At 46.3% G+C, this 18,595-nt stretch overlaps 1 protein-coding gene across 4 annotated transcripts in view; it reads right to left on the bottom strand.

Moving 5' to 3' along the window:
- Positions 1–18,595, bottom strand: part of HECW1 (HECT, C2 and WW domain containing E3 ubiquitin protein ligase 1) — a 95,507-nt gene that overhangs the window by 57,188 nt on the left and 19,724 nt on the right. For 2 of the 4 annotated variants that reach the window (XM_074199235.1, XM_074199232.1), the window contains exons 4-6: positions 10,732–10,874; positions 4,880–4,980; positions 2,457–3,857 (exon numbers count right to left, since the gene is read on the bottom strand). In XM_074199235.1, the coding sequence (XP_074055336.1) occupies positions 2,457–3,857; positions 4,880–4,980; positions 10,732–10,874 (1,645 nt within the window). Of the gene's footprint in view, positions 1–2,456; positions 3,858–4,879; positions 4,981–10,731; positions 10,875–11,244; positions 16,897–18,595 lie in introns of those variants that run through there. The other 2 variants (XM_074199236.1, XM_074199233.1) reach the window with 2 other exon arrangements.

The raw sequence follows: 18,595 nt of genomic DNA, 5'->3' as shown, positions 1-18,595 counted from the left end.
CTTTGGGGATTCCAGCCAATGGGATGATATGACAAATATCTCAGCCAATAGAATGGGAGCAGGATGGAGAATGGAAAACATGGCACCCTGGCACACTGAAATGGTTACTCACAGATTCCCCTGCCCCCAGACACAAAGCTGTCTATCGGATCCTTGTGGGGAAGTCTCTCACTCAGATGAGAGTAGATTTAGGAACCAGTGGGGTCGAGTGGCATAATTAGGAGATTCCATACCTTGTCCTTTTGTAAACTTAGGTGGGAGGGGGGGAACAATCAGAGACCCAGAGCTGAGCCAAAGGGAGATCCTTAGGAGAAATAACAGTGTTCTGCACAGTTAGAAAATGGCAGCATATTGGGGCTCAGGAAAGGGACATTTTCAAACTCAGAATTGAAGTGATGTTATTTGTTAGAAAAGTCCACTACTAGTTAACCCTGTCGGCCGCTGGGAAATGATGGCCTTCCAGGACCATCATTGTTTGAATGGCATCTCCTTACTGGACTGTGAAAAGCAGAGCCCGTATTTGCCTCACTTTGTATTCTTAGCACTAAGCACAGTGTATGTAATTGACTGAATGACACAACTTTCTTAAAGTTGAGAAATCTTTCCAAATCACTAAAAAATATCCTCAGAGTCCTCCGTGTCTTAAGAAGGCAATCCCTCTCTCTGCCATGTAAATTTACCCCAATTTTATGGGTCAGAGAACCAAAGAAAGTACCCTGATACTACTCACTACCATTGGACTGCCCATTGATGGATAAAATATTGGAATGTCTATCCAAGGGCTCTCTTTTGGTGTCTTTTGGTGAGTGGCCAGACACTTTGGTATCCACTGGGTTTAATCACTGTCCTTTGGACTTGCCTTGTCTTCATTGTTGGGAGCTTCCAAAGACTTACTTTTCCTTCCTTACCTCTGAAGTGATTGTAGAGAAAAGAAGCCAGAATAGACAAAACATGTATACAGAGAAATATAGCATAGACAAATCAACAAAATATCTTCACCAAATACACCCATCTATACACTTAGACCCAGAGCTCAATTCCATATTTATGGTTGGATGACTGAACTGAGGCAAGATTTTAGCCTCCCCCCGCCCAGCTGTCATTTGGTGGCATCTTAAGGCAGGAATGAATTCAACTCAGCTTAATTGCACTGTACATTTCTACCATGGGGTGGGGGAGGGAGTAGCCACAGATCAGTACAGATTGGGGTCATAATTGTTTATCAAGACTAAGTAAAATGTAAAATAAATGGAGCTTGTTGCTGAATATTGTCCAGATGAAAGATGAGAAACCTACCTAAAGTCTAGACCCAGTTCTTGATACGATCACATTCAAGCATTCGAGCCTTAATTTATGCCCACGCTAAGAAAACACACATGGCTTAGCGCTCTTTTGTGACATTATTTTAAAAGGTTTCAGTTTTAGAGCCATTGCTCCTTCAGATCATGCGTGTGTGCTTATATGTGTATGTGTGTTGTGCATGTGTCTATTTTCTCTCCCTCTTTCTGTAGGCATGTTATTTCTTGCTCTCTTTTTCTGTCTTCATTTCATCATTTCTTTCTTTCTGTCATTGTCTATCCTTTCTATTTTCTATCAACTCTCTCCATGCTTCTTTTGTACTTTCTGTGAATGGGTCATGATATAAAATTTAAGATGAAAAATGACTTGATGTATTTATTCCACAGCTTTCTGAACCTCTGAGGCATTATTATATTTAATTATCATTTTGGTTCAACTTTTTTCTTCTGTGGGTTATTGATCTTTATTAATATGTTTTATTTTTTTAAATCTCTGGTTAGGAAATGTAAATTAATGTTAAATAACATTTAATGCAATATATGTTGAAAGATGAACCTTCTGTTTAAGGAAATTAATAAGAAATACAAGTTAAGCAAAGGCTGTGGTTTCTCCCTTTGGAAGGATTTTATAATGTCCACATCACTTATTAGCACTGTTAGCTCAGAAAATGGTCAGCTGACTATATGGCAGTTCTTTATGGAAACCTAAGTAAGAATCATGGGAGAGTTATAATTGGTCACCTGCATGTATGGCCTGCCTAGAGTAGAAATCAGCCTTCTTTGGCTGCTAATATAGCCAAGGTCAGGAAGGAAAAAACCCTTCTTAGCCATCTAATGTTAACAATGTCCAATCAATATTGGAGACAGACCTTTGTCTCCTAAGGCTCATTTTGTTTCAAACCATGTGGTCCCATCATGGGCAGTGTCAAGATTAGCTGGCTGGCAGCATCTCTCAGCTCTGTCATTCACGCGTGCCCAGGCCCACATCCAACAATTTGTGACTCTTAGTTCCCATCTGAGAATGGGTGGGCTCAGGGTTCTATAGGAAGGAGACAGGAGACCACCCTGACTGAGGATCGGCTGGCCACTACATTGATCATTTCCTATTTGACCAGCTGGTACGTCTATTCTGCTGTAGGAGGAAGCTGGCACGCTAACCTTCTCTCCGGTTGCTTGGGCCAGCAGTGGGGGACTCCAGCCCATCTGCTGTTCTGGTGGTGGGCCCCTGGGGGACCAGCAGCTCATCTGGCCAGGCTGCCGTGCCATCGCCGGCCTCCCTCTCCAGCTCTGGACTGGGCACTGACCCCGATACAGACTCGAAGGCACTGTTCTCCTCTTCCTCATCATCCTGCGAGGAGAAGACGGTGCTCTCGGAGATCTTGGCGCTGTCCACAGAGGAGAAGCGTGTGTGACTGGCGAAGCGGTTGTTGCTCTCGTAGCAGGAGGGACTGTAGCAGGAGGTGCTGTAGCAGGAGGTGCTGTGGCACGAGGTGCTGTGGCATGAGGTGCTGTAGCATGAGGTGCTGTAGCACGAGGTGTCGCAGCCCTCACAGTCGTGGTCTCGGCCCTGCCGGGGGCTTGAGTCACTCTCACTGCCCGTGCTGAAAGAGCCACTGGTCAGGTCCAGGAGCCGCTGGACCGTGGGGCTGGCACTGCTCACCTCGGCCTCCCCGGCCTCGGGCCCGTCTTCAAGCTGCAGGGGCTCTAGGGCCAGTGTCTCAGCCTCACTGAGCACCTCCTTCTCTGAAACATCCTTGACCGTGGACTCCTCCTCGGCTGCCTCAGCCTCCTCCTCCTCAGCCGGCCCCCGGCCCCCCTGGGCCGAGGGCATGCTGTGCAGTAGGTTATGCAGTCGGATGTAATGTGTGCGTGGGGTCTCAGGCTCACCACAGGCCGATGCGATGACTGTCTCCAGCTCAGACACTGGCAGGGAGCAGGGCCGGCTTTTCCTTGGCATCGAAGGCCTCAAGGGCAGCCCATCCTTCTCTGGCTGCAGGGCCGGCAGGCCTTCCTCCCCTTCAGCCTCCGCTTCCCCCTCGGCCTCCTCCTCCCACCCAGCCTCCTCCTCCTCCTGGGCTTCCCCAGCCAAGGGCTCAGGCTCAGCCTCCTCTACCCCCAGGTCCTCTGCACTGGGGGGAGCCTCACCATCATCTGGGAGGACTTCCAGGTCGCTGCTGGTTTCCAGAGGTGGGGGAGGAGAGGGGGGAGGAGGAGGGGGAGGACTGTCTGGAAACACATCAAGGTCCTCTGCCCTGGGTGAGGGTGGCTCCTCAGCTGGCTGGGCCTCTGAGAGCTCGGCCCCCTCGCTAGGAGCCTCGCCATCCTCTCCTGCTTCTTTGCTGGCCTCCTCAGGTGGCCTGGGGACCTCCACACTGTCGTCCCCAACACCATTCATCTCGCCACCCCCATCTGGCTGATCCGATTCCCTGCTTTCCTCCCCCTCCAGCGGGATGCCTGTGGCCTCCTCAGGGAGGCTGACCTCCGTGAGATTGGTCAGGCTGCTCTCCTGAAGCAGAGCCGGCTCAGGGTCAGTGTTCACAGAGATCTCCTCATCATCTGCTATAAAAAAAAAAAAAACAAAAAAAACAAAGAAACAGATTTTTCACTTTATCATAGCTCACTGGGCTAAGGATTAGCGTGGGGTTGCTGTTACTGATGTGTGTGTGTGTGTGTGAGAGAGAGAGAGAGAGAGAGAGAGAGAGAGAGAGAGAGAGAGGAAAGGCTTTTACATATCCCAGGTCTTTTCAAGGAACACTGTGCCTAGGACAGTGGGAGCTGAGAATGCCAGAATCACCAACAGGCATCCTGTGGGCAGAGGAAAGACTGAAGAGCTGCCAGAATTTCAGATCTGTGGCAATGGCGAAACCAAGCCATCCCTGACACCAAACCCTTTCCAAAGTCCAACCTGCAAACCTGGATGATCTGGAGGAATCCCTGCAAGATGTGAGCACCAAGCTTCCCAAACCCATGGATTCCATGCTGGGAGCCTTGGGGACCATCTGGTCCACCCTCTTCCCTTGCAGATGTGGACACTGGGTTTCCTTGGAATGAGGGGGAGCAGGGAATCCCCTGCACTTAATATAGAATATGTGCTTAATAGAGGTCAGCTGCAAATTTAAGTGTGGGTGGGATTCCAAAGACAGTAGACAAAAGAACTGGCTTTGAAATCCTGAGCCTTTGATCAATATTGACTGAGTGACTAGGCATGGTCATTTCATCTCTAACATATAGCCTGAGAGTTGGGAGACCCAGGATTAAATTCAAAAACTAGTTTTGTGATGCTGGGCATCTCTGTGCCTCAGTTGCCACATCTGTAACAGGAAGAGTTGGACTTGATGGCTTCTCTATTCCCTCCCTCTGAGCCCAAGGCTCTTCATCTTCAGTGAGCTGGGTTGTAGAACTTAACACATTATGGGGAAGATAGCCTTTGCGATGATCTCTCGGTAGGCACTATATACTTCTGCACCTCAGGTAAAAGAAGTCAAATCCTGGGCCACTTCAGCCAGTTCCAGGGGGCCTGGGAAAGAAGGGCAATGACTGTCACTCGTCCAATTGAAACCAGAGGCTGAGGCTGGCATTACCTGGGTGCATGGAGGAGGTGATCTCAAATCGGAACTGTAGTTGTCCACTGACGTGATCGGTTGGGAGCCTGCGGCCCAGGGTGTAGCTGACCACCCTGTCCCTGGGGGATACACAAACATGTACCCGGTTAATTGTATGCTCTCTCCTCACTGAGCAGAATCATCCATTACAGAATCATCTATAACATCCCCCTCCTGGATCCCAAGAGCTTTGCCAATAGCTCCCCCTCCCCAGAAGAGGGCATGAGGACAACATACTGATTTATCTGATGGTCAGTGATGCTCTGGGTCATCGATTCAGACTGGGAACAATAATTGTAGTGGGAAGGAAAACCTTATAGTCATCAGACAGTTTTTAAATACCAAGTATGGGAAAGGCTTTGTAAAGACCAAAACAAATCCATCCCTGTCTTCAAGGAGCTTTGTTTTGAGGTATCTGGCTAAGGAAAGATAAAGGAGAGAAGAGAGAAGAGAAAGTAAGGTAAGGAGGAGAGAAGAGAGGGAGAGAGGGGAAGAGGAGTGAGGGAGAGATGATATGGAAAGGCTTCCCTAGAAGAAGGATCCTGAGCTGAGCCTTGAAAAGTCAGGGCACTGAGAGGCAACGATGAGAAGGAAATATATCCCAGGTGGGGAGCTGGTCTGGACAAATGCCCAGAAGTGGCAGCTAGAAGTTTTTATTCAAAAAGTGGCCAATAGTCTGGGTGGGTTGGAAGCAAAGGCCTCTCAAAGGAGATGGTCTGTAAGGGATTGTTGTGCATGGGAGTACTGTAAAGTCTCATCACCTGGTGTCCTCTAGCACCAGAGCCTTGTTTTACTGGTTGATTGTAGAGTGCCACAGGAGCGGGAGTGGACCAGAGACTGGGGAGGATATTTAAGCACTTGTATTTGATTTAATAAACCGAGATCTTGGAGAACTTGTCATCCTTGTCTCCTGCCCCTTCAACATTCTCCTGGGTAAGGATAAGCTAGCCTGCAGGAACCTAACACTTCCTGAGCAGCTAGTCAAAGTGGAACCTAACAAATGGTTCCCAAACAGGGACACAAAGGCAGACAGACCTGAGTGAAGTCTGGGATAAGGACCAGCAGATACAAGCAAGAGAAATTCCAGGTGACATCCCAGAGCAGAGAACTTCAGAGAGGTAACAGGTTGATTGTTACCAGGGGCTGATTTTAAGTTGGAACAAGGACATGTGAAGGAAAGCAAAAGTAAGGAGTAACAAATAGTATTCAGCATTGAGGAGCCAGTGGAAAGTGGAGTCTCCGAGGCAGCACCATAGGGGATGGAGCTTCTTTCTCAGCAGCAGTCCGCCACTGAACACCAGTGCCATGAATGGGATGAAGAGGACCTGCTGACTGCTCCTTTTGGCCACTGCTGGCTGCCTGACTGTACTATGTGTAAGTTGACCCAAAGCCCTAAACCTACGACCAACTGCAGAGACTCTTCATCGGTGCTGCAGACTCTGACACTGACCCTGATGCCTACAATGAATTCCACTCCCGAAGCCACAATGAATTTCACTCTCCAGCCTACAACCAAGCATGCCACGACTCTTGCTCCAGCACCAGAAAAACCATAAAGTACACACTAACTTCCTGTGTTGAGAGCAAAAATGTCACATGCTATTGGACAGTTTGTAATGGTGTTGACTACTGTTCAGAAAATTCAACAACTCTAAATTTCATTGTTGTTAACAACTTAAGTAATTTTAAGGCTCTCTCTCATTCACTACCACCTCCACCTTCTGCAGAGGGAGAGGGGAGGGAGAAGAGAAATCTTCCTTTTTTGGAACTTCGAAATTTAAACCCATGTCTCAAAAAGCTTATTTTAGAAATCAAGGGACCCCCATGCCTTCTTCCTAGTTTGGGGAGGAGGGGGGGTTAGGCAATGACTATGTTATTCTTAGGCTATTATTTGGGAAGCTTCATGGTCAATTAGTTAAGAAAAAAGAGGAAGAAGACGTTTTTTTCTGGGACTGGGAAATTCAGATTTCATCTGTTAATGAAGCCAGTGCTTATGGTTAAGATTTTGGTGTGTCATGTGTGTATATGTGTATTTAATTATCAATAGGACATTTTCACATCTCTCTACAGGCCTGGATAGGCGGAAAGATGTTTCTATATTCTGAGATCTGGTACTGGCCAGGGTATCAATCTCAGCTTGGTAATGTGATACAAGAGAATTGTTCCTGTGTTTGTTTTAGTGTCTAAACTCATATGTGTGTGTGTGTGTGTGTGTGTTTGTGTGTGTGTAATTCAGATCTGAAATAGTTACAGTTACCTGAGTTAAATATTCCTTTTAGTTTGGGTGGTGAATTTGATTGCTTTGAAAGGATTTTTGTTGGCAAAAGAAAAAGTTTGTAATCTTTGTCTCACCTATCATCACACAGTCATGGTAAGGGAAATATCCCAAATCATGACCCCCTTCTGGGATCAATCTGTGGATTCATGAATAACATGAGGATGGAAATAGTATTTTATAAAATTTAATAACTAATGCTAATTGACTTAGATGCTTAGTTGTTTTTACTATTGTTTAATTGATATTTGTTTATACTATTTTTGAACTTTTCGTTACAACTTATGTGGCATTCATTATGCAATTGCATTAAGGAATTTTGCTTCAAAAAAAACCCAAAAGGGGGAGGATATGTAAGGGACTGTTGTGTCGGGGAGTACAGTAAAGTTTCATCACCTGGTGTCCTCTAGCACAAGAGCTTTGTTTTACTGGTTGTTGGAGAGTGCCATGGGAGTGGGAGTGGACCAGAGACTGGGGAGGATATTGAAGCACTTGTATTTGTTTTAATAAACTGAGATCTTGGAGATCTTGGAGAATTTGTCATCTTTGTCTCCTGCCCCTTCAACATTCCTGGGTAAGGATAAACTAGCCGGCAGGAACCTAACATTTCCTGAGCAGCTAGTCTAACTGGAAGCTAACAATAGTCTTTTTTTCTTAAAGGTCTGGGGTGGGGTTCACTGAATTTGGGGAGAGAGAAGTGACATATTCAGACATGACCTTAAGAAAATTATTTTGGCAGCTGCTCAGAGGACAAAAGGGAGAAGGCAAGTCTGGAAGGTGAGGAGCCCCCAGTCCCAGTGGAGTCTGATGGGGGCCTGCCCTAGAGGGGTCGCTATGTGAATAGTGAGGAGAGGACATATATGCCAGGAGATTGGGAGGTAGAAAAATCTCCAAGACTAGAAGAGTCCAGGTGGCTGAGGAGGCTTGCTTTGCTCACTGACTCTCTTCTTTCACTCTTCTGCTCAAGAGATCTCCAAGTCTATGCTTAATTTTCAAAGATCTAAGATCTCTTTTCTTAAAAAATGAAGAAGAATGTTTTTCCAGGAGAACTGTTCAGGGCTTTAATTATTAAGTCTGAACCCAAAGGAAGTTCTAAGAGGGTTCCAGGCTCCTGGTCAGTTAGAAATGACAGAAGTGACACTAAATCCCAGGTGATTAGTAGCACACACCCCCAGGATCAAGAAGGGTTGGGTTCTTCCTGGGGACCAAGGACCTGGAGATCTATTCATTGACAAGGAAGGACATATCTTGGGACCTGGGACTGATCCAGAGAACCATGGCCATGGGGAATATTGAAATCAATTGGAAACAAATTTTGTAAGTCTTTTGTTTGCATTGTTAAAATAAAAATCCCCACTTTTCCTTTTCACTCCATCTTGACTTTCAGTCCAATCTTGGCCATGCTCTCTTTGGTAAGGGGCAGCTAGGTTGCATAGGTGCTAAAACCACATCCAAGAGATCACCCAGACTGGAATCTGAGTCCCTTCCCAAAAGGCAAACTCTCCAATGCAGGACTTTGACAACTCCTAAGTCATCACCTCTTCCCATGGACCCCGAAGGAGGATTTAAGGAGATTTTGGGAGGGGCTCAGGCTCTCTGTTTTCCAAATTCCTGCTGAACCTGGCAGCTGGCCTGCCAAGATTAATTAGCAATCCACATGGCTTTTTCTTTCACCTCTTCTTAACTTTCCTGTTACTTCCTTTTGTGTTGTAACTTCTTTTAATAAATTTCTATTTTCTTTTTATACTTGCATTCCTGGGTCAAAGAGTGATTCTTCACAAGCGGAATACTGAACACGCAGCAATAGGACCATTCAAGGATGCCAACTATGTTCCAGCTTGGAAGGCCTACATATAAGACAGTTAAGGGGATCTGCTAGGACTGGTTAGTGTGATAAATGCTGCTCTCCAGAAAGTACCAATAATTAGGAGGAACATTGGCCTACAGTCTGCAAGGTTTGCCACAAGAGTATTATGGGGCCATTTTTTTTCCTTTCACAAGTTTGAGTAAAGAGCTTTGAATTCCTCAGAAACAGATTAAACTGAGACATCTACAGGTCAAATAGAGACAACTGGCAGTTAGGGAGCACTATAGTGGACAGAATGCTGGTCAGGGATTCAGAAAGAATTGAATTAGAATTCCACCTCAGAGACTTTCTAGCTGTGTGATTCTCAGTTTCCTCATTTGTAAAATTGGAGTTATAACAGCACTTGCCTCCCAGACTTTTGTGGGGTTCAGATGAGATAATTTTTTAAAGTTCTCTACAAGCCTTATAATGATATAGAAATATTAGCCATGATTATCAATGCTTCACTCCAACCTTCTTATTTTTTAGATGAGGACACCAGCACCCTAAAAGGTTAAGCTATCTGCCCAAGGTCAGCTAGGTAGTTTATAATGGATGAAAATTAGACTCAAGCTTCAAAGGTGAGAGGACGCAAAGAACCCACCTGAGTGTCTCACCAAGAAGAGACAACATACCTAAGGGAGAGAAATGAGGAGAGGAGAGACCTTGGTACCTGTTCTGTCGGGGGCAGGAGGTCCATCACTACATTGGTCACAGATCTTTCTCAACCAAGAGTCTCACTATTAATGAATTCTAAGTGTGTGTGCCCACCCTTGGGTGCTGCCTCTGTGAGAGAGTACCCTAGGCCTGTGATGGGAATGTTCTGTAGTCATTCTTAATTACATCATCTTAGTTAATGCTTTTGCTTTGAGCTAAATATGTCTTATGGCTGACCATTAAATGTAACTCACCCATGGAGGCTCACAGACCCACTGAGTCTTAAAACTTGAGAACAACGAACCCTTTCCCCATCCTGACCCTAATCTGCGAGTCCTAAGTTGGGAATTTTTTTTGGTTTTGCTTTACTTGCTTTTTAAATGGAATTTTTTCTAAATTGCACAATTCTTAAGTATTCCTGAGTAAGATCAGAACCCAGGTCTTTTCTAATAAAAGGGTCTGCCAGGCTGCCTCTCTATGCATTGTCCTGTATATCCCAGGAGCCCCCTCAAGGGATATAAGGCCATCCAAGAAATTACTCTTTTCCTGAAGTCACTTTGAACACATTTGGGAAGAAAAGATGGGCAAGAGTAAAGGAAGTGGATCCCAGAGCTCTTTCAAGGTGCAGAGAAAATATACAAGGGCACATGTGAAGAATGGACACACACACACACACACACACACACACAAAACCTTCCCAGCTGAGTATTGGTTTGATGATGGAAAATACCATCATCCACAGCTCTTCCCAAGATCCTGATTTCCCAAGAAGCTTCCTCAAGATAGTTCCTCATATGCATGGAAGAGACTTCAGAGAATGAATGGTCAATTAACTACATCCTCCCTGGCCTCTCACACAAACACCCTATGAATCAGGGCCCTTCCCGGTCACCTGGAGCAGTTGACTCTCTCCTAGTCAAAATTGGAACCATTGGGAATGATTTGCTCAGAGGTTCCAGCTTCAGAGGCTACAGAGGGGGTTTCAGCCCCAGGCCTACTCCCCAGGGCAGGGGCTCCCCAGCTGGGCACTGCACAATTAAATTAGACACTTACCCAATGGCATGTCTCTCCAGGAGCCGCTGCACAGGCATGGACAGCTTGCCCAGGAAGCGTTTGATGATGGGGCGACTCTTGGCAAACTTGTCCTTCACTTCGATCTCCAGCACATCCGTGGGAAGGGAAACGAAGCTGAAATGCTGGAAGAAAAACAAGAGGCCAAGTGGGTGACCTGAGGGGGCCCTGGATTGCCAGCCCTTCCTGGGACAAGGCTGAGGAGATGGAAGAGGGCAGGGGAATACCTTGAGCTGTGTGAGTCACATGAGCATTTTGCGTGCAGTCACTGGACCTCAATTCAAATCCTGTCTCTATGTTCCCTCTCTGGGTCTCAGTTTCTCTCATTTTAAAGTGACAAGGTTGAACTGAAGGACTTCTAAGGACTTCTAGTCTATGAACCCAAGAACCAACGTATGGAAAAATCCTTCCTGGGTTGGCTGGATAAGGGAGCTGTCCAGTTTCTGGGTCCTGAACTTTTGGCCAGCATGTCTAGTGGGCAGCACAGGATCTTACCCAGAGTAGTCATGGTGGATGTCAGATCCCTGTGGGTTCTGCCCTGGTTCTCCACCATGTTTCCCCTTTCACTTCTTCCAGAATGGACTCCCAGGAGGAGCACGGGTCCCCATTTCTCATGATTGGGGGCCCTAGCTGAGAGCTAAGAGAGCTCTGAGATCTGAAAGCTCATCAGAACCTCCTATATACGAGCTCCTTTGCATTCCTAGCTTCAGCCAGAGATGCTTCTCTCAGCCCTTTTGGCCCCTAGAGAAGCAAGAACCTTTTGGTTAGGATCTCAGGCCTCTCTGGTAAGGTCACCCAGGTCCAGCTGCAGGCAGCCTGGACAAAGGAATCAGGAGATACTCATCTTGGCAATGAGGCCATAGAAGCCATCCTCACATGAAAGGGGGTTCGACATGTCTCCACTTGGCTAGGAGAGGCAGGACAAGGATGAGCACCGTCATGGGAGCAAACTACAAGATGTAGGTTTGATGTCAAGAAAAATCTTCTTCAGGGGCAACTAGGTGGTGCAGTGGAGAGCACTGGCCCTAGAGTCAGAAGTACCTGAGTTCAAATCCAACCTCAGACACTTAATAATGACTTAGCTGTGTGACCTTGGGCAAGTCACTTAATCCCATTGTTTTACAAAAACAAACAAAAAGAAAAATCTTCTTTATAATCAGAGAAGCAGCCAGGGAGAGCTGGGCTCAGACCCAGGAAGATCTGAGTTCAAGTCCTGACTCAGACATGAAAGTCACTTCCTAAGAATGCAACCTGCTCCAGGAAGATGGGTACCTGCCTGGTTAAGGGACTTCCTTCCCTCCAGGCAGTCTCTTAGGACTTTAATTTGGCAGGAAGGTGGTGAGGTTCCTCATTGGGAGGTCCCTAGAGCAATGAAATAATGGGTCTGGTCCTTGTCCTGAAAGATGAAAAGTGACCTGGGCTTCACTGAGAGGGAGAGAGGGAGAGAGGGAGAGAAGGAAGATAGGAAGGAAGGAAGGAAGGGAGGGAGGAAGGAAGGAAGGAAGAAAAGAAGGAACAAAATTGGAAAACCTTGAGCCAAGGCTGGAGGACTACTGACTGGGCTGAAGATTGTTGGACAAGAGGGTAACTCCAAATTCCCCTTTCCACTCTGATTTTCTCAGACTTAGAGGACACACTCCTTTCTTCCTTCCCTGCTCTGACTTCTATCATCTGAACTTCCCTGAATTCCCTCTTCTTGGGACATACACGCCTTCCACCCCCTTATGGTGTCATCCTTGTTTCTTTCCAACTGTCTCCCTTCTTTTTTAGAGGGGGAGGGTAGTCAAAGAAATACCCTTCAGGTTGCAGACTGGCAGAACCTGGGGAGGACAAGTCCTCCCTCCCCACTTCCCCTGCCCCTCTCAGGCAGAAAGCTGTGGGACAATTGTCTCATCCACAGGGACACCCCCCGTTCCACTTGTATGTGCTCTTTTTTTTCCTTCTCTGGATCCAAAGATATTATATCTCCCAGGGAAAGCAAACTCATTAGGGCAAGAACCAAAATCTGATGTTTGGGTTCTGAGTTTAGGGTCTGCCAGCTACATAGTGGTCACTTAATGGAAGGTAAACTGGATGCACTGGTCTGGGCACAAATAGCATCTGACCCAGAATAAACTGCCTTTGAATGAAGCCCCCACCCCCACCCCTCACCTCAGGTTAGTCATGAGACCTTGGTCCCTTAAGAATCCTCAGTCCCAGAATGGAATTCAAAGAATTTCTGAGTTGGGTATAGTTAGAATAAGCCCCTTGGGAGGGGTTCTGGATCCATTAGGTCAGGCTTCTGATGGACAGGTGTCAGTCAAGCACACTCAAACTTTGGTCTTGTTTCTCAGTAAATAAGCCCCAGAGAAAGCCCAGGAGCACATGGTGGGTGTCGGCTTTTCTGACTGGGTCTGTGAGCTTGAGGAGGGGGAGGGGAGGGCCATGGGAAGAGGCAGGGATCTGGAACCTGGGGGAGGGCATTCAGAACAGGGCTCTATGACCATCCTGTTCATCTCCATCACACCCATTTGTGCCAGTCTACTCACATCTGTTCTATTCACCGAGGCCAAAGGGGGCCACCACAGCACCTAGATCACTGAACCCGGAATCAGGAGGATCTGAGTTCAAATTCAGCCTCAGACATTGGCTGTGTGGGGCCAGGCTAGTCATTTAGCTTCTGTCTGCTTCAGCTTCCTCATCTATAAGGCAAGGAAGATGATGACACCTGCTCTACAGAATCCAATCAGATACTTACAGTGCTCTAGCTATTATTACTCTCTTAATTAATTAATGCTGGCCACAATTATTTCCCTTTGCCAAACACTGATTAGCCTTCTCTGTGTGCAGAGTCCTGGGAGAAACAAAGCCACAGCTGGTGCAGAGCTCCCCATCTGGAAAAGGAATGACACCCAGGGTTCTCCATCTTCAGCGGATGGACAGAGCACAGGGTCAAGGGAGGCCCCGGATGGAGCAGGAAAGACTTCTGGGAGCAGGTGGCCTCTAAGTAAAGGTGTCTGGGAAGGCAAAAAAAATGAAGAGGAGGAGGAGGAAGATTCCAGACTATCAGTAAAGCTTGGACATTATCATGCAGAATGACAAGGGGAGAGGGATGCTATCAGCACAGGTGACTTATGAAAAAGCTTGGGAAGCATTGGGTGTTCTTCCTGCTGCTGCTTCCATGAACGGTCCCCCAGGAAAAGTATGAAGGAAGTAACCAGGGCATCCAGTGACTGGCGTTCCTATGGGGGTACAATGTCCCCTTCCCCTCCCTTCCCCCCCAGTTTCAAACCAATTGTAAAGTGTCCTCAGATTGAGAAAAAGGTGCTGGACATTGGGAGTAATTGGGAGGAGCTTGAAGAACATTTTTCTCCCCTTTTCAAATAAATCAAAACAATTCTTTTTTTTTAGGTTTTTGCAAGGCAAATGGGGTTAAGTGGCTTGCCCAAGGCCACACGACTAGGTAATTGTTAAGTGTTTGACACTGGATTTGAACCCAGGTCCTCCTGACTCTAGGGCTGGTGCTTTATCCACTCCACCACCTAGCTGCCCCTAACAAAACAATTCTTGAAGCAGCCAGGTACAGAACACTGGCACACATCATGTTGAGGTGAGGCCCACAGGCATCATTCCCTTTTTACAGAGAAGAAAACTCTGCCTCAGGGATTCGGCAATTTCTCCAGGTTCACACAACAGTGTGAGAGACAGAATTCAAATCCAGACCTTTCTTGGCTTTAGATCCAACCCACTTTCTATGATGATATGATATTCTGTTACCTATGCGGGTGTTTATTATTCATGGGAAAGAGAAGAGATCTGAGGTCTCTCTCTTGTGCAATCTTAATAGGAGACGGGCCTAAATGACTTGGACCTAAGAAAAGAATCTGGACCCTGACCGGGACACTTGGTTCCTTAAGAATCTTCAGCTCCTGAATGGCATTCAAAGAATTTCAAAGTTGGATATTGTCAGAATCTCACTGGTTCCAAGGGGCAGGGAAGTAAGAGGGGATGGCATTCCAGGCAGGGAACACAACCTGTACAAAGGCCTAGAGGTGGTCCGCACAATAGATATAGCACCTAAGGCAAAAGCATAGAGTGTGTGAGTATAAAGTGTGACAGGGAAGGTGAAGGGAAGGCAGCTGAATCCAGATGGTAAAATGTCCTAAATGACAAAAGTGGCATTTGAGGTTGGTCCTGGAGGCAATGGGGAGTCACAGAGGTCTTTTGAACAGGAGAGAGATGTAGTCTGACCTCTGCTCTATGCATTTGGAAGCTGGGTGGTAGAGGAAAATGGAAAGCCAGGAGAACTGCTCTTTATATTCCCCCTTTTGTTTCTCAAATTATAATTTTATTTATATTTGAAAATCAGATTTTGGTCACAACTTACTGATGAGACCAGATTTAAAAATCTGAGGCTAAGCAGATTCTCAGGTTCGGTGGAGCCCAAAGTCCTCGTTGGATGGCTGAGGAATGTTGTGACTCACTTGGGGTCACCCAGGGAGAAATAATGATTCTGGCTAGGAGTGCTAGAGCTTATAGTGACAGTGGCAGTGACAGGGATTGTGTGTGGAGCATTTACAAATGGCAATATTAGTAGCTCACCTTTCTGTACTATGGGTGAGGTACAATGCTAACCCCTTTGGACTGATTATCCCGATTGAGGGAGATGCTATTATTATCACCTCTAATTTGTAGTTGAAGAAATCCAGGCAAATAGAGGTTAAGTGATTTGCCCAAGGTGACACAATTAGTGACTGTCAAAGCTGGATTTGGACTCTGGTCTTCCTGACTGAAGGTCCAGCACTGTTTCCACCAGGCCACCTTGAGGTCTCCCCTAGAAAATGACAGAGTTTAAATCTGAACCCAGATATACTGACTCCAGAGCCAGAGCTTTTCCTGCTGGGCCTCATTCCTGTCCCTATTGCAGAACTTAGGATGCCTTCTTTATTGTGGGGATTCGAAGCATGGGTTGGCCATGACCTTAGAGGATCCTCTCCCATTCCTGCCCTGCCCATCCTAGAAGGCTCAAGAGCAAACGATGGCTATCAAGCATTGACCTTCCATCTCTCTTGACAGCATGGCCACTCATGCATCCCAGACCCTCATCTCTGATCTTGAGACCTGGGACAGAAATGTCTCCCTAATGGTTTTTAAGATGTGGAGGAGAACGATGCTTTTCAGAAAGCTGAGTTTCCACATAAGCCACAAGACAAGGTTTGATTATTCTTAGAAGATAAGAACATTCTGGAAAAGTCAGAGTGTGTTTTCTTAATGCCCAGAGGCACCAGCTCTCCGAAGGAATGGAAGCCCATTGCATCTTCCTTCACCTTCATGATTGAGGTGAAGTTATAGTAAACATTGGCTGAAAGCATCATTTCCTGCAATAGAGAAATGGTTTAGCAGGGAAAGAACAGGGGCTGGGTGTGGTAAAGGAGCCAGAGTTACTTATGGGACATTTCCTCATCAAAGAAGGATTTAGGCTGAAAGACTGTGCTCTCAAAGCAGACCCACATAGAATCTGAGACCCTCTCTTCTTCAGTTCTCAGAATGTGGGGAACAGGAAACTTCCATCATGACCATCAGCTCTACCTGCTTATTGCCACTGGAGATCTGAGTGGGGAAAAGACTGCTTCACAGTTGGAGAGAGTTTGGGGGATGCAATTTCTCACATTCAAGCAGAGTTATAATGGGCAGGAGCCTGAGAAACGAGCTCCCCAAGAGAGAGAGGCATTATTCAGAAATGTTGTTTTTTTAAAAAAGAAAATGTGTATGTTTGAATATCAGCATTTGGGAGAAAGAAAGGAAGTGGGCAGCTGACTGATTCAGTGGATAAAGTATCAGGTCCCTAAAGTAGGAAGTCTCCTCTTCCTGAGTTCAAATCTGGCCTCAGACACTTACTAGCCATGTGATCCTGGGCAAATCATTTCCCACTGTTTGACTCAGTTTCTTCCTCTGTCAAATGAGCTGCAGAAGGCAATGGCAGACCACTCCAGGATCTCTGCCAAGAAACCCCAAATGGGATCTTGGAGAGTCAACCTGACTGTAATGATTGAACAGCAGTAACAACAAAATCAATAAAAGAAGGCATGAGGAGGTTGATTGGAGCTTTCCTGAAAGTTACATTTTAAATGAGACTTGAAGGAAGCCAGGAGGAGGAGATGTTTTGTTTGGATGACAGAGAATTACCAACTTGGAGAGACCACAGAAGCCTCTAGTCCACAGAAATATCCCATATGGATCCCAGGTGGTTATCCCCCTTTTTTTTGCTTTGATCTCACCATCTCCCCTTGGGTAGCCCCTTCTGGTTCCATTTGGATCTTGCGGTTTAGATGGTTTTCCCAACATGGAGTCCAAATAGGCCTCTTGATAGCCTCCCCTGCCCCACCCCCGCCTCTTCCTTTTGTCCTTTCTTTCACTGGCCAGTCCTTCAACCACTGGCTAAACATTTCCCGGTCCTTCACTGACTTACATGTTCACAAAACAAAGTCTAAAGTTAATTCTTTCTGGTTGGAGTGTCCTTCAAACTTCCCCTGAGAGGCAGCCAAGATGAGCAATCTAGCCATCAATGGACTAGCATTACTTAAGCACCTACTATTTGCCAAATAATGGAGACACCAAGGTAAAAAGTCCATAATTTGCCCCATTGATTGTAAGCTTTCCAACCTTTTACCTTTGTTTCAAACAATGCCTGGCATATGGTGGTGGTTGCTGTTTGGCTTTCATTCTCAAAGAAGACCATGACATCAGGGAGATGATGCCATGATAAACAAGTAAATTGGATTTGAGTGAGACAGGGCTGTGCTGTCACCTGCTTCACTTTCTCTTCCAGAGCCGTCTGGATCCAGTGGCCAGATATGGATTAAGACAACTGGACATGGCCCTGGGTATGAGGCATTCAGGGTTAAATGACTTGCTCAAGGTCAAGTGTCTGAGACTGCATTTGAACTCAGGTCCTCTTGACCGCAGGACTGGTGCTCCATTCACTGCAACACCTAGCTACCTCTAACATATAGCAAGGGCTTAATAAATGTTTAGAAGTTTACATCCTATCAGGACAGAGAGGATACAGATAGAAGCAATCCCCAAATAGATCCAGATGATGAGAGGGGTGTTGTCTTCTGGAGAAGGGAGGGGATCGGGAAAGATTTCAGGGAGAAGGTGATGCTTAAGGGAAGAGGGAGTGCATTGCAGCCCTAGGGGCCAGTCAGGACAAATGCTCAGCATATTGTGGTTGGGGAGGGGTCATGTGTTATAAGAATTTCAAGTTTGGGCTGGAGACAAGATAGAAAGGGCTTCCGATGACAAAGGAGTCTCTGCTGTGGAGGTGCAGATGAAAATATTTGGTGACTTTTACAATTGGGGGGGCGAGTGAAAGTAGGAAACAGGATAACTTTGGCAATACAGATGTACATAACTGGAAGGAGGGTCTGCTTTAAACACCTCAAAAGATGAGTGAGTTTGGGGAAAAGATGATGGGTTCTGTTTTGGACCTGTTGCATTTGAGGTGTCTCTGGAGTATCCAGTTTCAAATGTCCAGTCAATAATTAAATGATGAGAGATGATGAAGCCACCAAGGGGAATGGGAAGACAAGAGAAGGGAGTCAGGGGCAGAGAGATGGAGAGGCAGAGAAACAGGCAGAGACAAAGACAGACAGAGACAGAGACAGAGACAGAGACAGAGACAGAGAAAAATCAGAGAGAGAGACAGAGACAGGCAGGCAGTGACAGAGAGAGAGAGAGAGAGAGAGAGAGAGAGAGAGAGAGAGAGAGAGAGAGAGATGCTCCACAATCCCAAAGAAAAGAGAGTAGACAGGAGGACAAAGTACTCAACAGGATCGAATGCTTTACAAAACTCTAATAGGAGGAT

This window comes from Macrotis lagotis, chromosome 8 (assembly GCF_037893015.1).
Source record: "Macrotis lagotis isolate mMagLag1 chromosome 8, bilby.v1.9.chrom.fasta, whole genome shotgun sequence".
NCBI lineage: Eukaryota > Metazoa > Chordata > Mammalia > Peramelemorphia > Peramelidae > Macrotis > Macrotis lagotis.
The sequence above is the reverse complement of the archived record's forward strand: the minus strand, read 5'-3'. Positions and strand labels throughout refer to the sequence as shown.